Genomic DNA, 18919 nt, shown 5'->3' with positions numbered 1-18919 from the left:
GAAGGAGGTGTCGCGATGATTGAGGCAAACGGTGGTCACACCCGATACTGACTGGATTTCTGATCCTGAGTACTGCTCCGGGATTCTCTTCCAACATGTCACTGGTGACGTCCGTGAGCGTTCGTGTGGTTTGTGCGCGGTCACGTGAATGACTGGTGTGGGATCAAGCACTGCTCGCGCCAAGTCGATTTATTTCATTGGATGCATGTTATGTTGGTCGACCTGAGACACATTATTCTCTTATACAACAGAAGTAGGAAAAAATAATCCAACTGTCCAAAAATGATAATCCAAAAATGTTCATGAATTTTAGGTTTATTTTGATAGTATAGCAATGTCTAGTTCAGTGACCGTTTGACAACAATCGTCGTGTGATCCTGGGATGTGAGCAGAGGAACTTCACCGTTTCATTGGATGGACATGCCATGTTTTTGACCGTTATAACATATATACAACCATCCTTTAGTGGTTGAATGCCCCCGTCGGGTAAAATCACTCTGTGATACTGTACACACCCATCAATAAATCGACTCCATGCCTTACGGAACAAAAGTCAGGCAGATCCAGTGTTATGCCATATTCTGTTACTTACTACTAGGCGATACATTGTAGCCTAGAGGCAAAAGAAACGCACACCTATTTAGGCGAGCTGCTGGCCAGCGGAGTAGAACGCAAAAATGAACGGAGAGCCGCACACTAGGAGTTCAAATGCAATCATTTAATAACCAACGTTTCGACAGACAAGCTGTCTTCATCAGGGTATAATGACAAACACTGTGGGGTGACTAGTTTATATAGTGTCAAAGGACACACACTCTGTAATAATGGTCGGATGTGGCCTGATATCATTGGTTAATTCTCAGATATAAAAAAATATCATACCAAAAACATGAATGGATAGCATATGATTATAGAAACAATTTGGCTACATAAGGCTACAGACATTTACAATATCAAAATCAAAATATAAACAATATGCAAAATCACAATAATCACAAGAATGGCTTCAGATCAAAGTCTATCTTGAGACCGAGACGAGGAAGGGTTTTTAAATGAAAGATCCAGGCAGCCTCTCGATTTAACAATAAATCGTAGCGGTCACCCCCTCTCCTAGGGAGGGTTCGATGCCGATATAACGGATGAACGAAATCGGGTGGTTCACTTACAAAAAGTGGGCCGCAACTGGGTAAGTCGGGTTTTGCACTTAATGGTGCTACGATGCTTTGTTTTACCCACATATTTGTTTTACCACACGGACAAGTTATAAGATAAATAACTTCCTTAGTGGACCAAGTGATACCACATTTGATTGGGATCTGCTTCCCTGTTTGAGGGTGTTTGAAGGATCTATATTTATAAGTGCCATTGCATTGAGGACAGCCATTCTAGTTTCCATCCAGTAGGGGCGCAAATAGACGTTGTGCATATGGATATTTTGGGATGGTAAACGAGAGTTTACCAATTGATCTCTAAGATTCCTGCCCCGAGAGAATACCACCAAGGGAGGGTCCGAAAACACATTACCGAGACTGTCATCGGATGTTAGAATGTGCCAATGTTTGTGAACGATTCTCTTAATTTGTTCAGAGGACTTTGAATAGCAGGTAGTTAGAACGCAAGAATGATGATTTTTGCGGGACTGACCTTTTGTTTAGAATTTTCTCAACTGCTGTATTAATCTGACCATATTTGTAGCCCCACTCCTTTAATTTTCTTTGCTTCTCAGCCATATTTCTGTCGAAATGTAATTGTTTTTTGCAAATTCTTTTGATTCAGTAGTATTGGCTGTAGTGCAAACTGTTTTTCAGGGGAAGCTGGTGACAACTATCAGCCCTCAACACACTGTTACGCTCAGTAGGTTTCCTGTAAAGATCAGTGTATAGAACATTATCCTCACACAAGATCAGAAGATTAAGGAAACTGATTTGACGTGTGTCAGATTGCAGAGTACATCTCAGATGCTCAGAACAGGAGTTTAAGAAAAGCATGGAACGCCTGGAGCTGTTTTGCATCACCCCTCCATAGAACAAAAATATCATCAATATACCGTTTCCAAATAATGATGTTAGGCAATATTTACACTGTTTCTCCATGTAACCCACATACACATCAGCATAGTTAGGAGCCATGGGGGATCCCATAGTAGTACCCTTCATCTGAATAAAGAAATCATTTAGAAACATGAAGAAGTTGTGTGTGAGTACTATTTCAGCCAATGTTATAATGCAGCACTGGAAGGTAGTTCATTGGGGTCACGTTGCAGAAGAAAATGTTCCATAGCTTCAATACCGCCCTTGTGTGGAATATTAGTGTATAATGACTCAACATCAGACGTAACTAACAAGGTATTATCAGGGAGAGGATCAAGAGATTCAATAATATAGTTCATACTGCTGGTGTCCTTCACAAAGGAGGAGAGCTGTTCTGAGACCATACTGCTGGTGTCCTTCACAAAGGGGGAGAGCTGTTCTGAGACCATACTGCTGGTGTCCTTCACAAAGGAGGGGAGCTGTTCTGAGACCATACTGCTGGTGTCCTTTAGGAGGGGAGCTGTTCTGAGACCATACTGCTGGTGTCCTTTAGGAGGGGAGCTGTTCTGAGACCATACTGCTGGTGTCCTTTAGGAGGAGAGCTGTTCTGAGACCATACTGCTGGTGTCCTTCACAAAGGAGGGGAGCTGTTCTGAGACCATACTGCTGGTGTCCTTTACAAAGGAGGAGAGCTGTTCTGAGACCATACTGCTGGTGTCCTTTAGGAGGGGAGCTGTTCTGAGACCATACTGCTGGTGTCCTTTAGGAGGGGAGCTGTTCTGAGACCATACTGCTGGTGTCCTTTAGGAGGAGAGCTGTTCTGAGACCATACTGCTGGTGTCCTTTAGGATGGGAGCTGTTCTGAGACCATACTGCTGGTGTCCTTTAGGATGGGAGCTGTTCTGAGACCATACTGCTGGTGTCCTTCACAAAGGAGGGGAGCTGTTCTGAGACCATACTGCTGGTGTCCTTTACAAAGGAGGAGAGCTGTTCTGAGACCATACTGCTGGTGTCCTTCACAAAGGAGGGGAGCTGTTCTGAGACCATACTGCTGGTGTCCTTTAGGAGGGGAGCTGTTCTGAGACCATACTGCTGGTGTCCTTTAGGAGGGGAGCTGTTCTGAGACCATACTGCTGGTGTCCTTCACAAAGGAGGGGAGCTGTTCTGAGACCATACTGCTGGTGTCCTTTACAAAGGAGGGGAGCTGTTCTGAGACCATACTGCTGGTGTCCTTTTGGAGGGGAGCTGTTCTGAGACCATACTGCTGGTGTCCTTTAGGGGGGGAGCTGTTCTGAGACCATACTGCTGGTGTCCTTTAGGAGGGGAGCTGGTCTGAGATCATACTGCTGGTGTCCTTTAGGAGGGGAGCTGTTCTGAGATCATACTGCTGGTGTCCTTTAGGAGGGGAGCTGTTCTGAGACCATACTGCTGGTGTCCTTTAGGAGGGGAGCTGTTCTGAGACCATACTGCTGGTGGAGGAGACTTCTGGTGGAGGAGACTTCCGGGTTGGAGCGAGCGGTCGCATCCGCATTTCGCTCCGCAGGTAGTATAACTTTTTCATTACATTTCATTACATTTCATTATAGTACAACGGTTTGATTTGTCTAATCTTAGCAATTTCTTCTTAGCTAGCTACATAGCCGTCTTTGTATCAAAGATAATTGCGTAATTATCGTATTTCGTCGTCCTAACGTAGTCTTCACTGCTCTGCCCAGCAGCTAGCCAGCTAGCAAACGTCCACCGATTAGCAGCACTGTAGAAACTATTACACTCAACTGAACGACTAGATTAGTGTAGTGTTAGCTAGCTACATAGCTGTCTTTGCTGTCTTCGTATCCAAGATAATTGTGTAGTTTAGAGTGTGTAGTCTTAGAGTGATTATCTTAATTTACCGAGGTTAGCTAGCCAGCTATTTGTCGTCCTTAACGTAGGAGACACTGCTAGCTAGCCAACAGCTAGCCAACGTCTTCCGAATAGAACTCAACAACCCGGTCGCATTCTGCTTCGCTCCACAGGTAGTATCACATTTTCACTTCATTTCATTACAGTACAACGGTTTGATTTGTTTGATCGTAGCTAGCTACATAGCTAGCTACATAGCCGTCTTTGTATCAAAGATAATTGTGTAGTCTAGAGCGACTTTCTAGGTTAGCTAGCCAGCTATTGTCGTTCTTTTAACGCAACGTAACGTAATCAACACTGCTAGCTAGCCAGCTAGCCCCTGAATAGCAGCACTGTAGAAACTATTACACTCAACGGAATGACTTGATTAGTGTAGTGTCAACAACGCAGCCACTGCCAGCTAGCCTACTTCAGCAGTACTGTATCATTTTAATAATTTTAGTCAATAAGATTCTTGCTACGTAAGCTTAACTTTCTGAACATTCGAGACGTGTAGTCCACTTGTCATTCCAATCTCCTTTGCATTAGCGTAGCCTCTTCTGTAGCCTGTCAACTATGTGTCTGTCTATCCCTGTTCTCTCCTCTCTGCACAGACCATACAAACGCTCCACACCGCGTGGCCGCGGCCACCCTAATCTGGTGGTCCCAGCGCGCACGACCCACGTGGAATTCCAGGTCTCCGGTAGCCTCTGGAACTGCCGATCTGCGGCCAACAAGGCAGAGTTCATCTCAGCCTATGCCTCCCTCCAGTCCCTCGACTTCTTGGCACTGACGGAAACATGGATCACCACAGACAACACTGCTACTCCTACTGCTCTCTCTTCGTCCGCCCACGTGCTCTCGCACACCCCGAGAGCTTCTGGTCAGCGGGGTGGTGGCACCGGGATCCTCATCTCTCCCAAGTGGTCATTCTCTCTTTCTCCCCTTACCCATCTGTCTATCGCCTCCTTTGAATTCCATGCTGTCACAGTTACCAGCCCTTTCAAGCTTAACATCCTTATCATTTATCGCCCTCCAGGTTCCCTCGGAGAGTTCATCAATGAGCTTGATGCCTTGATGAGCTCCTTTCCTGAGGACGGCTCACCTCTCACAGTTCTGGGCGACTTTAACCTCCCCACGTCTACCTTTGACTCATTCCTCTCTGCCTCCTTTCCACTCCTCTCCTCTTTTGACCTCACCCTCTCACCTTCCCCCTACTCACAAGGCAGGCAATACGCTCGACCTCATCTTTACTAGATGCTGTTCTTCCACTAACCTCATTGCAACTCACCTCCAAGTCTCCGACCACTACCTTGTATCCTTTTCCCTCTCGCTCTCATCCAACACTTCCCACACTGCCCCTACTCGGATGGTATCGCGCCGTCCCAACCTTCGCTCTCTCTCCCCCGCTACTCTCTCCTCTTCCATCCTATCATCTCTTCCCTCTGCTCAAACCTTCTCCAACCTATCTCCTGATTCTGCCTCCTCAACCCTCCTCTCCTCCCTTTCTGCATCCTTTGACTCTCTATGTCCCCTATCCTCCAGGCCGGCTCGGTCCTCCCCTCCCGCTCCGTGGCTCGACGACTCATTGCGAGCTCTCAGAACAGGGCTCCGGGCAGCCGAGCGGAAATGGAGGAAAACTCGCCTCCCTGCGGACCTGGCATCCTTTCACTCCCTCCTCTCTACATTTTCCTCCTCTGTCTCTGCTGCTAAAGCCACTTTCTACCACTCTAAATTCCAAGCATCTGCCTCTAACCCTAGGAAGCTCTTTGCCACCTTCTCCTCCCTCCTGAATCCTCCTCCCCACCCCCCCCCCCTCCTCCCTCTCTGCAGATGACTTCGTCAACCATTTTGAAAAGAAGGTCGACGACATCCGATCCTCGTTTGCTAAGTCAAACGACACCGCTGGTTCTGCTCACACTGCCCTACCCTGTGCTCTGAAGGACTGCCCGTTCCATGATCTCGCCATCACGGTTGACAACTCCATTGTGTCCGATCCTCGTTTGCTAAGTCAAACGACACCGCTGGTTCTGCTCACACTGCCCTACCCTGTGCTCTGAAGGACTGCCCGTTCCATGATCTCGCCATCACGGTTGACAACTCCATTGTGTCCTCCTCCCAGAGTGCTAAGAACCTTGGCGTGATCCTGGACAACACCCTGTCGTTCTCAACTAACATCACGGCGATGGCCCGTTCCTGTAGGTTCATGCTCTACAACATCCACAGAGTACGACCCTGCGTCACACAGGAAGCGGCACAGGCCCTAATCCAGGCACTTGTCATCTCCCGTCTGGATTACTGCAACTCGCTGTTGGCTGGGCTCCCTGCCTGTGCCATTAAACCCCTACAACTCATCCAGGACGCCGCAGCCCGTCTGGTGTTCAACCTTCCCAAGTTCTCTCACGTCACCCCGCTCCTCCGCTCTCTCCACTGGCTTCCAGTTGAAGCTCGCATCCGCTACAAGACCATGGTGCTTGCCTACGGAGCTGTGAGGGGAATGGCACCTCAGTACCTCCAGGCTCTGATCAGGCCCTACACCCAAACAAGGGCACTGCGTTCATCCACCTCTGGCCTGCTCGCCTCCCTACCACTGAGGAAGTACAGTTCCCGCTCAGCCCAGTCGAAACTGTTCGCTGCTCTGGCCCCCCAATGGTGGAACAAACTCCCTCACGACGCTAGGACAGCGGAGTCAATCACCACCTTCCGGAGACACCTGAAACCCCACCTCTTTAAGGAATACCTATGATAGGATAAAGTAATCCTTCTCACCCCCCCCCCTTAAAAGATTTAGATGCACTATTGTGAAGTGGCTGTTCCACTCGATGTCATAAGGTGAATGCACCAATTTGTAAGGCGCTCTGGATAAGAGCGTCTGCTAAATGACTTAAATGTAAATGTAAATGGGTAAACAACACCTGGTGCACATAACCACAAGATGAACCCAAGGTAGCTTATGATGCCCGATCTGCATGGGAGGGGTCCCTGAGGACCTGGGTTAACCGTGCACAGGGGTCCCTGAGGACCTGGGTTAACCGTGCACAGGAGGACCTGGGTTAACCGTGCACAGGAGGACCTGGGTTAACCGTGCACAGGGGCCCCTGAGGACCTGGGTTAACCGTGCACAGGGGTCCCTGAGGACCTGGGGTAACCGTGCACAGGAGGACCTGGGTTAACCGTGCACAGGAGGACCTGGGTTAACCGTGCACAGGGGCCCCTGAGGACCTGGGTTAACCGTGCACAGGGGTCCCTGAGGACCTGGGGTAACCGTGCACAGGAGGACCTGGGTTAACCGTGCACAGGGGCCCCTGAGGACCTGGGTTAACCATGCACAGGAGGACCTGGGTTAACCGTGCACAGGGGTCCCTGAGGACCTGGGTTAACTGTGCACAGGAGGACCTGGGTTAACCGTGCACAGGGGTCCCTGAGGACCTGGGGTAACCGTGCACAGGGGCCACCAAGTGGCTCAAGGAAACCCGCCCTCCACTGAAGGAGAAGCCCGAACTGAGACAGATATATAGGGTGAGTTCCAAGCAAACTGCAGACCTGCCAACATGCAGGTATTTTGCATACCAACTACTCAATTCTCTGTCCATGTACACAGGTACGAGATCAAAGTTAAAAGTATGCAGAAATGAATAGGGATTTTAGAAATAAATAATTAAAAACATTTTAATAAAAAAATAATTCCACTGAGTAAACCTAACATCCCGATTCTCGAGCTGCAACACACAGACATATACAGAGTTTGTGTCAACAGACATGGAGATGAATATCATCATTATTATTGGACGTAGCTACCCGGTGTCTGCTCCTCCTGTTGTGATGCTGAGTTTGCCGACTGTCAGCTGTACATAAACACATGGCCAAATCCCGTTTCGACTCCATGTGTTGGGGAAAGGTTAACACTAATTGTTTCAAGCTAATGTTAGCGAACATAAGATGGACGTTCAGTGGGCTCTAAAGGGCCAGCAGTTCACTCACAATGAAATGCAAATATGAAACAGAACTGGTCGCATTTGTGCGAGTGTGATTTACATTTAATTCTGCGTCCCATTAGTTGTATTTTCCACGTAACAATACGAGGATCATGCCACCTGAAACTGTAATTATGATCCACGTCAAAAGCATTACAAAAGTAAAATGATAAATAAACATCTTGGCATTAAATGGAGTCGGGAGTTTAGAAGACTGTGCGACGAAGAGTGAATGAGTGTCCGGTATTAGCTACAGAGTCAATGTTTCTAAAATGCCTTCTCACTAGATTTGCGAGTTGAATCTCCAATTTGCCGCGTGCCTCTGGTCCTCTAAAAAGTTGGACAGGGTTGGCACTGCCATTAACGTTAACATCCAAACCAATGTAAATGTAACAATGTAAAAACGCTATAGAAACGAAGAGAATGCATTACAATGATATACTGTATATACAGTTGAAGTCAGAAGTTTACATACACTTAGGTTGGAGTCATTAAAACTCGTTTTTCAACCACTCCACAAATTTCTTGTTAACAAACTATAGTTTTGGCAAGTCGGTTAGGACATTTACTTTGTGCATGACACTGGTAATTTTTCCAACAATAGCTTACAGACAGATTATTTCACTTATAATTCACTGTATCACAATTCAAGTGGGTCAGAAGATTACATACACTAAGTTGATTGTGCCTTTAAACAGCTTGGAAAATTCCAGAAAATTATGTCATGGCTTTAGAAGCTTTTGATAGGCTAATTGACATCATTTGAGTCAATTGGAGGTGTACCTGTGGATGTATTTCAAGGCCTACCTTCAAACTCAGTGCCTCTTTGCTTGACATCATGGGAAATTCAAAAGAAATCAGCCAAGACATTATAAAAAAATTGTAGACCTCCACAAGTCTGGTTCATCCTTGGGAGTAAGTTCCAAATGCCTGAAGGTACCACGTTCATCTGTAAAAACAATAGTACGCAAGTATAAACACCATGGGACCACGCAGCTGTCATACCACTCAGGATGGAGACGCATTCTGTCTCCTAGAGATGAACGTACCTTGGTGCGAAAAGTGCGAATCAATCTCAGAACAACAGCAAAGGACCTTGGAAACAGTACAAGAGTATCTATATCCACAGTAAAATGAGTCCTATATCAACATAACCTGAAAGGCCGCTCGCAAGGAAGAAGCCACTGCTCCAAAACCGCCTTAAAATAGTCAGAGGTTTGCAACTGCACATGGGGACAAAGATCGTACTTTTTGGAGAAATGTTCTTTGATCTGATGAAGCAAAAATAGAACTGTTTGGCCATAATGACCATTGTTATGTTTGGAGGAAAAGGGGAGGCTTGTAAGCCGAAGAACACCATCCCAACAGCGAAGCATAGGGGTGGCAGCATCATGTTGTGGGGGTGCTTTGCTGCAGGAGGCACTGGTGCACTTCACAAAATAGATGACATTATGAGGGAGGGAAATTATGTGGATGTATATATATTGAAGTAACATCTCAAGACATCAGTTAAAGCTTGGTCGCAAATGGGGCTTTCAAATGGACAATGACCCCAAGCATACTTCCAAAGTTGTGGCAAAATGGCTTGAGGACAACAAAGTGAAGCTATTTGAGTGTCCATCACAAAGCACTGACCTCAATCCTATAGGAAATGTGAGGGCAGAACTGAAAAAGCATGTGCGAGCAAGGAGGCCTACAAACCTGACCCCGTTACACCAGCTCTGTCAGGAGGAATGGGACAACATTCACCCAACTTATTGTGGGAAGCTTGTGGAAGGCTAGCCAAAATATTTGTCCCAAGTTAAATAATTTAAAGGCAACGCTACCAAATACTAATTGAGTGTATGTAAACTTCTGACCCACTGGAATGTGATGAAAGATATTAAAGCTGAAATAAATCTTTCTCTCTACTATTATTCTGACATTTCACATTCTTGAAATAAAGTGGTGATCCGAACTGACCTAAAACAGGGACATTTTACTAGGATTAAATGTCAGGAATTGTGAAAACTGAGTTTAAATGTATTTGGCTATGGTGTATGTAAACTTCCAACTTCAACTGTGTATATTAGTCATGAATCAATTGGACACTTTTAATAAGAAAGGAAGATGTTCCTAACCAAATAGAGTTTGTTTTGTGTTGATTTCGTCTCAGTGTGTATTAAAGAGACGTGACAGATTAGGTGGAAGTAGTAGGGCAACTATGTAAATACATGAGATAAACTGGTGATTAAGTGAAATGTTTTTATTTCATAGAAGGTGGATAGGATTTAAGTAAGACTTTGAAATAGGGTTCAACAATATTATGAAAATACAATTAATTAAGTACATTGAATGACTGTAAAGGAATTGAGTAAGAATGGGAGAACGTCATAGCTGAAATAATTTCTGTAAGAAAAGAGGAAGGATAACTGAACTCTTAGAACACGAAGCCTGTAGACTACTGGACGAATGAAAAATAATGACATGATACGCGACAATTAGTTGAAGGAGATTCTAAAAGTATGAAGGATTGACATGATTTGCGCCTGAAAGAAATCTAAAACTACTCTGGAAGTGGAACGCGCAAAACGAGATAATAATGTCGAGAGTATGGGTTTGCCTAAAATATCATTATTTGGTCTATACCGTTGCATGATGAGCGAGGAAGAGGACTGGTAAAACGAATACATGGAAAAGAAGAAACAGCACTGGGCCGGCAGGGGAAGTATCCGGAAGATAAATTTATTTTTTGATTATTAACGAGACGAGGACGTGAAGCTGAAAGCTGAAGACGGATATCTTACTAACTAGGCTTGGGTGTAGAGTTCCATTTTACCATCAATTGGATTGATTAAGTGAAGTTTAGTAAACGCAAAAAGTGTGTGGGTGCTGTGACCATTCTTCCCAAAGTTCCTGACTGAAATAAATGACAAAGGTATGTAGAAAATTAGCATTAACCACCGGTGTAGTAATGATGGGAGAATTATTTATGGGTTAAATTAACGGGATATAGTTGTTTAAGTTTGCTTTACATTATATTTATTTTGATGAATATGAATTGTTTGGCCCTGTCCGGGGGTGTCCTCGGATGGGGCCACAGTGTCTCCTGACCCCTCCTGTCTCAGCCTCCAGTATTTATGCTGCAGTAGTTTATGTGTCGGGGGGCTAGGGTCAGTTTGTTTATCTGGAGTACTTCTCCTGTCCTATTCGGTGTCCTGTGTAAATCTAAGTGTGCGTTCTCTAATTCTCTCCTTCTCTCTTTCTTTCTCTCTCTCGGAGGACCTGAGCCCTAGAACCATGCCCCAGGACTACCTGACATGATGACTCCTTGCTGTCCCCAGTCCACCTGGCCATGCTGCTGCTCCAGTTTCAACTGGCCTGGGCCCTAGGACCATGTCCCAGGACTACCTGACATGAGGACTCCTTGCTGTCCCCAGTCCACCTGGCCATGCTCCTGCTCCAGTTTCAACTGTTCTGCCTTACTATTATTCAACCATGCTGGTCATTTATGAACATTTGAACATCTTGGCCACGTTCTGTTATAATCTCCACCCGGCACAGCCGGAAGAGGACTGGCCACCCCACATATGCTCTCTCTAATTCTCTCTTTCTTTCTCTCTCTCGGAGGACCTGAGCCCTAGGACCGTGCCCCAGGACTACCTGACATGATGGCTCCTTGCTGTCCCCAGTCCACCTGACTGTGCTGCTGCTCCAGTTTCAACTGTTCTGCCTTATTATTATTTGACCATGCTGGTCATTTATGAACATTTGAACATCTTGGTCATGTTCTGTTATAATCTCTACCCGGCACAGCCAGAAGAGGACTGGCCACCCCACATAGCCCGGTTCCTCTCTAGGTTTCTTCCTAGGTTTTGGCCTTTCTAGGGAGTTTTTCCTAGCCACCGTGCTTTTACACCTGCATTGTTTGCTGTTTGGGGTTTTAGGCTGGGTTTCTGTACAGCACTTTGAGATATCAGCTGACGTACGAAGGGCTATATAAATAAATTTGATTTGATTTGATTTGATTTGATGATTGTTTTGTAAGGGAGATGTACTGCTTGAAAAAAATATTTTCAAATATTGTTTTTTGTAAGATAATTAGAGTTGAAGTATGTGAAATTTGTTTAAGGGGTATTACCCGCGATCCTTTGCTTCACAGCACTACTGGTAAAGACTTTAGAATTCTAAGTTTTAACCTCTTGAGTGTAGGGGGCAGTATTTTGATGTTTGGATGAAAAACCTACCCATATTAAACTGCCTATTTCTCAGGCCCAGAATCTAGAATATGCATATAATTGTCAGATTAGGATAGAAAACACTACAAAATGTGAAAAGGTCTTCTTGATGTAACTGATTCCTGGTTTTCAAGTGAGTTGACACGTGTAGTAAGAATAACACACCCCTGAGGGGCCCTAATGTTGAGGATCAGCGTGGCAGATGTGTTGTTTGCCTACTCTTACCACCTGGGCGCGGTCCGTCAGGAAGTCCAGGATCCAGTTGCAGAGGGAGGTGTTTAGTCCCAGAGTCCTTAGCTTTGTGATGAGCTTCGTGGGCACTATGGTGTTCCTTAATATATGCCATTTAGCAGACGCTTTTATCCAAAGCGACTTACAGTCATGTGTGCATACATTCTACGTATGGGTGGTCCCGGGGATCGAACCCACTACCCTGGCGTTACAAGCGCCATGCTCTACCCCTCCTGTACTCTCTGTTCACCCACGGCTGCGTGGCCAAACACTACTCCAACACTATCATTAGATGTCAGTGATAAATCACATCATCTATTACTCTGATATTTTTTAGTCATACTGAGGACAGTTATTATAGGAAACTAAAACTGAAACTCATCTTGAAAAAACTATGTAGTAAACTGAAATAAAATCATTAACAAACCTGTTTGAAAAATTAAAACTATACTGAAACTATTATCTTTGAATCCAAAGCTAACCAAATTAAATAAAAATCATCATGAATTATGTTAAGTTTGAGATTTTCTTCTCGAAATTACAGCCAAACATTTTTTTGGGTTTCAATTTAAAGGTAGACCCATCAAGTTGGTGTTGCAATGAACTGCACCACAGATATTGGCTGTGTTCCACTGCTTAGACATTGCCAGATCTTGCAACACCTGGATAGGTATTTTACATATCAGCTAATTGCATCATTATGTTATATCAATCTGTCAGTCGATGACACAGTTGATGACGTGGCATGCAACCATTGGTTGATGCATGCAACTTCTAAGCAGGGGAATGTGACCTATATTATGATGTAAACTCAGCAAAAAAAGAAACACCCTCTCACTGTCAACTGCGTTTATTTTCAGCAAACTTAACATGAGTAAATATATGTATGAACATAACAAGATTCAACAACTGAGATATAAACTGAACAAGTTGCACAGACATTTGACTAACATAAACGTAATAATGTGTCCCTGAATAAAGGGTGGGAGGATCAAAATCAAAAGTAACAGTCAGTATCTTGTGTGGCCACCAGCTGCATTAAGTACTGCAGTGCATCTCCTCCTCATGGACTGCACCAGATTTGCCAGTTCTTGCTGTGAGATGTTACCCTACTCTTCCACGAAGGCACCTGCAAGTTCCCAGATATTTCTGGGGGGAATGGCCCTAGCCCTCACCCTCCGATCCAACAGGTCCCAGACATGCTCAATGGGATTGAGATCTAGGCTCTTCGCTGGCCATGGCAGAACACTGACATTCCTGTCTTGCAGGAAATCACACACAGAACAAGCAGTATGGCTGGTGGCATTGTCATGCTGGAGGGTCATGTCAGGATGAGCCTGCAGGAAGGGTACCACATGAGGGAGGGGGATGTCTTCCCTGTAATGCACAGCGTTGAGATTACCTGCAATGACAACAAGCTCAGTCCGATGATACTGTGACACATCGCCCCAGACCATGATGGACCCCCCACCTCCAAATCGATCCCGCTCCAGAGTACAGACCTCGGTGTAACGCTCATTCCTTCGACGATAAACGCAAATCCGACCATCACCCCTGGTGAGACAAAACCACGACTCGTCAGTGAAGAGCACTTTTTGCCAGTACTGTCTGGTCCAGCGACGGTGGGTTTGTGCCCATAGGCGACGTTGGGCATCTTTCTTTTGGTGTTTTTCATAGTCAGTAGAAAGGCCTCTTTAGTGTCCTAGGTTTTCATAGCTGTTAGTGTCTTAACGACCATTCCACACGTACATGTTCATGAATTGTTTATGGTTTATTGAACAAGCATGGGAAACAGTGTTTAAACCCTTTACAATGAATATCTGTGAAGTTATTTGGATTTTTACAAATGATCTTTGAAAGACAGGGTCCTGAAAAAGGGATGTTTCTTTTTTTCCTGAGTTTATTTGTATTTATTATGGATCCCCATTAGCCAAGGCAGCAACTACTCTATGGTTAGCTGATATGTTAAACACCTGTCCAGGTGATTTAAGATCTGGCAGAAGAATGCAGTGTCTGAGCAGAGGCATGCGCCCATTGAGATGAGCACCACGCAAGACCTTAATAGACCAAAAGCTAAATGACTGCTTGCTCCACGCATGTCTAAACTTAATTAGACCAAACAGCTCATTTCTGGTTATATTAATTTTGACAATAATTTAGTGGTAAACCTCCCACCCCCACATACGCTACTTTCTGTTCCTAACTGTAACAAAGACGCTGTGAGTGGAGAAGCAGGCGAAACGTTTAATAAAACAACAAACATAGAACCAGACAACATAACAGTAGCTTCATCTCACAGCATCATACTGCCTGGGGACCTAAGGGAGTGACGGATAAAGGGGAGGTAATGGAGGTTCATGATGACATGTGGGTGCACGTAATGATGGACCCCAGGACCGGTGGTTCGTAAACCGGCAACGTCAAACTCCAGAGGGGAGTAGACGTGACACTAACATTAAAACTGAAACTAAATAACATGAAAACGAAATAGAAATGTTTGTATAAAACTAAATATAAAATAGGAAATCGGATCTGAATACAAATGTAAATAACCTTGATACTGAGTGAGAACAGTAGCTTTTCAGACTATTCAGCATTATTCGCTGCTATGTTTTTTGTGGAATATGACCATTTGGCTCGAAACCAATTCACATGGGGGCTTAGTCTACCTAGCTTCCTGTGCAAACACTATTTTGAAGATCGTACATCTATTATTCAACTGGTTTTCTACTTGGACTTTTATCACATTACTTAAAGCAATAAAGTAATTGTTGGTAATAATATTATATTATTAATAAAATAAATAATACAACTCGTTTCACTACTCGCACTTCTTTATACTTAGGTCAGCATTTCTGAAAGTCAAAACCAGACATTTTTAAGTGATTTGAAATTCGGCAACATCTCAATTGACATTGTGTTGACTGTGTTGCCAGTCAGAGAGCCTCGGATAGTCATAATCCACCAACAACTCAATGTAGACATTGCTACAGCTTTTAGAAATCAAATGATTGGGATATTTCAATGATGCATTCAAAGGTCCATCGAGCCGGACAGAGACAGGGCTGTTAAGTGCGACCAGTTTGGTGGCATATGAAATATTTTGTTGTATGACCAGTAGTTTTATTTTGGGAGCGACTAGGAAAAGAATCCCCCAGATAATAATTGTAATGATCAGGCTTCTCTGTACCATAGTTAGAGAGAACAAAGTGAGAACAGATTAGTTAGCGCCATGGTTAAATCATTACCACAGAGAAAACGGCCTGCTTCTAGCCCAACCAGGTCAAAATATCTTCTGTGGTTTAACCCAACGAGAGAATGTCACACGTGTTTCCCTAAAAGCTGTCTGAGTTAAAACATCTTCTACTGTACAATAAAGTGAATAGCTTAATGTGTTGTTATGGTTCTGGATGGCCAGACAGCTAGCTACAATGACGGAAGCTGCCACGTGGCGAATAGTAAGTGACTCGTTCAGCTAGTTTGATCTTGTTTTGAGGTGTTTTCTAATAGAGGTGTCTATTGTAATATGGCTCAAATTTGCTAGGTAGCTAGCTTCATTTATGTTTTCAATAAACATTGGAGACTAAATATTGTTAACATGTTGTCAACAATCTAAGTCAACCCAGTCTGTTTTGCCCCATATTTGGGCATGAGTCGGTTTTGTTGCGAAACAACCAACTTGTCTATAGCGGATTGTCTATAGCGGATCTCAGGGACCACATTTTACATTCTGAAATTATGTTTTGGGCCATTCTAAAACTACTTGTGCGTCGTTAACCACTTGTTTATACTTTGTTCAGTAATGTTACCTCATTGGCTAGCTAACAACCTGGTAACTTCACCAGTATATCCGAACATCTGGGGACACAGAAAGAAAGGAAGGGGATATCTTCTTCAGGAGGTCAAGGATCACAGCAATGAATGAATGACAGATCTCTTACATGTTGTCATCACAAACCTGAAGTGTTTAAAGGGACAGTGTACAATTTCCAATTCAATGTATCTCAATAGGAAAATTGTGCTTTTACACAATGCAGAAACCTAATATTTGAAAAATAACTTTTGTAATGTCAATAACAGGTATTAATATCAACATTTGATAATAAACACATTTCTTTACCTATTAGTTTCTAGGACACATATAAAAGCCTAATATAGGCTGTATCTCTGAATCAAACACATCCTGTTTTCTGGTGCTTCTAAGTTTCATGTGGTGCTCCTAACATTTTAAAGTTGGGAGCACCAGTGCTACCAATGAAAAATGTTGAAGGGATACTTCTGGATGTTGGCAAAGAAGCACTTTATGTACTTCCTCAGAGTCAGATGAACTCATGCATACCATCTGTATGTCTCTGCATCCAACATGAAGAAAATTAGAGGTAGTTCCGTGAGCCAACGCTAACTAGTGTTAGCGCAATGACTGGAAGCCTATGGTATCTACTCGCAAATGCTAGTTAGTGACTTTCTTTAAACTGAAGTATCTATTTAATTTGGAACCATGCCTGTAGACTCATCTGGTCAGACACCATGCAAAAGAGAGGCCTCACACAATCAGCCCCAAAAGAGAGGCCTCACACAATCAGTCTCAGATGGAAACAGAGCATATAATGACTTGATCCTCCAGCAGGTGTGTGTATGTTTCTGTGTGTGTGTGTGTGTGTGTGTGTGTGTGTGTGTGTGTATGCATTTGTGTGTGTGCGTGTATGTTTGGGTGTGTGTTTGTGTGTGTGCACTCAATGTTTATTAGGAAATTGTACTAATTATCTCATGTTATGAAGCAAACTATTTTGTGGAGGTGTCACCGGCTGAAGCGCCCATATGTATTTGACAAATTGTCAAATAAATTCCATCAATGATAACTCTGTCCTCTAGCAGAACACTCAGCACCAGGAAGACAAAAGTGTCAGATGGACACAGGACAGATGATAACTCTGTCCTCTAGCAGAACACTCAGCACCAGGAAGACAAAAGTGTCAGATGGACACAGGACAGATGATAACTCTGTCCTCTAGCAGAACACTCAGCACCAGGAAGACAAAAGTGTCAGATGGACACAGGACAGATGATAACTCTGTCCTCTAGCAGAACACTCAGCACCAGGAAGACAAAATAGAGAAAGAACATGGTAGATCCCAGCATCTTGTTCATCCTCCACTTACACACAGCAATACTGATGATGACGAAGAGGAGCATGAGGAAGAGCAACACAATGGCACAGAACAGACCATTGGAGCTGACGGGCACCGGAGCAAAACCATGGAACGACGACCACAATAACCACGGGACTGGCAGGCTGGGGGTGGGGGTGGGGGGGGAGAGAAAGATATTATTACCTTGTACAGCTAGGTCGACAAATTTTAATCAATTGGACTCATAACCCCCTTTTTCCATAGTCCTTTAAGCCTCTTTCTCAGAGCCTGAACCAGTTACAGGATGTTAGCCCATAGTTCTGGGGACTAGTGAACTACATCTAGGAATGTGAATACATTTTGGAGTAGCTTGGTGGTAGTTGAACTGAATTCAAATGTTGGTAGTGTTTTCAGTAGTTAACAGCTGTTTTACCATGTTGTGGTGTAGCTAACTACTTGAACTACACACTACTGTTTTACCATGTAGCTAACTACTTGAACTACACACTACTGTTTTACCATGTAGCGGTGTAGCTAACTACTGGAACTACACACTACTGTGTTACCATGTAGCGGTGTAGCTAACTACTGGAACTACACACTACTGTTTTACCATGTAGCGGTGTAGCTAACTACTGTTTTACCGTGTAGCTAACTACTGGAACTACACACTACTGTTTTACCATGTAGCTAACTACTGGAACTACACACTACTATTTTACCATGTAGCAGTGTAGCTAACTACTGGAACTACACACTACTGTTTTACCATGTAGTGGTGTAGCTAAGTACTGGAACTGCACACTACTGTTTTACCATGTAGTGGTGTAGCTAACTACTGGAACGACACACTACTGTTTTACCATGTAGCGGTGTAGCTAACTACTGTTTTACCGTGTAGCTAACTACTGGAACTACACACTACTGTTTTACCATGTAGCTAACTACTGGAACTACACACTACTATTTTACCATGTAGCGGTGTAGCTAACTACTGGAACTACACACTACTGTTTTACCATGTAGCGGTGTAGCTAAGTACTGGAACTGCACACTACTGTTTTACCATGTAGTGGTGTAGCTAACTACTGGAACGACACACTACTGTTTTACCATGTAGCGGTGTAGCTAACTACTGGAACTACACACTACTGTTTTACCATGTAGCGGTGTAGCTAACTACTGTTTTACCATGTAGCGGTGTAGCTAACTACTGGAACTACACACTACTGTTTTACCATGTAGCTAACTACTGGAACTACACACTACTATTTTACCATGTAGCGGTGTAGCTAACTACTGGAACTACACACTACTGTTTTACCATGTAGCAGTGTAGCTAAGTACTGGAACTGCACACTACTGTTTTACCATGTAGCGGTGTAACTAACTACTGTTTTACCATGTAGCGGTGTAGCTAACTACTGGAACAACACACTACTGTTTTACCATATAGC

At 44.0% G+C, this 18919-nt stretch overlaps 1 protein-coding gene across 1 annotated transcript in view; it reads right to left on the bottom strand.

Annotated features, from left to right (window-relative positions):
- Nucleotides 1-15777: 15777 nt before the first annotated feature.
- slc24a1 (solute carrier family 24 member 1) overlaps nt 15778-18919 on the bottom strand; it is a 65714-nt gene continuing 62572 nt past the window's right edge. Inside the window, exon 10 of the mRNA XM_046353305.1 lies at nt 15778-17626. Within this exon, the coding sequence (XP_046209261.1) occupies nt 17377-17626 (250 nt within the window). The 3' untranslated portion in view covers nt 15778-17376. The remainder of the gene's footprint in view (nt 17627-18919) is intronic.

This window comes from Oncorhynchus gorbuscha, linkage group LG01 (genome assembly GCF_021184085.1).
Source record: "Oncorhynchus gorbuscha isolate QuinsamMale2020 ecotype Even-year linkage group LG01, OgorEven_v1.0, whole genome shotgun sequence".
In the NCBI taxonomy this organism is placed as follows: domain Eukaryota; kingdom Metazoa; phylum Chordata; class Actinopteri; order Salmoniformes; family Salmonidae; genus Oncorhynchus; species Oncorhynchus gorbuscha.
Note: the sequence above shows the minus strand (reverse complement) of the source record. Positions and strands in the feature narration are given on the sequence as shown.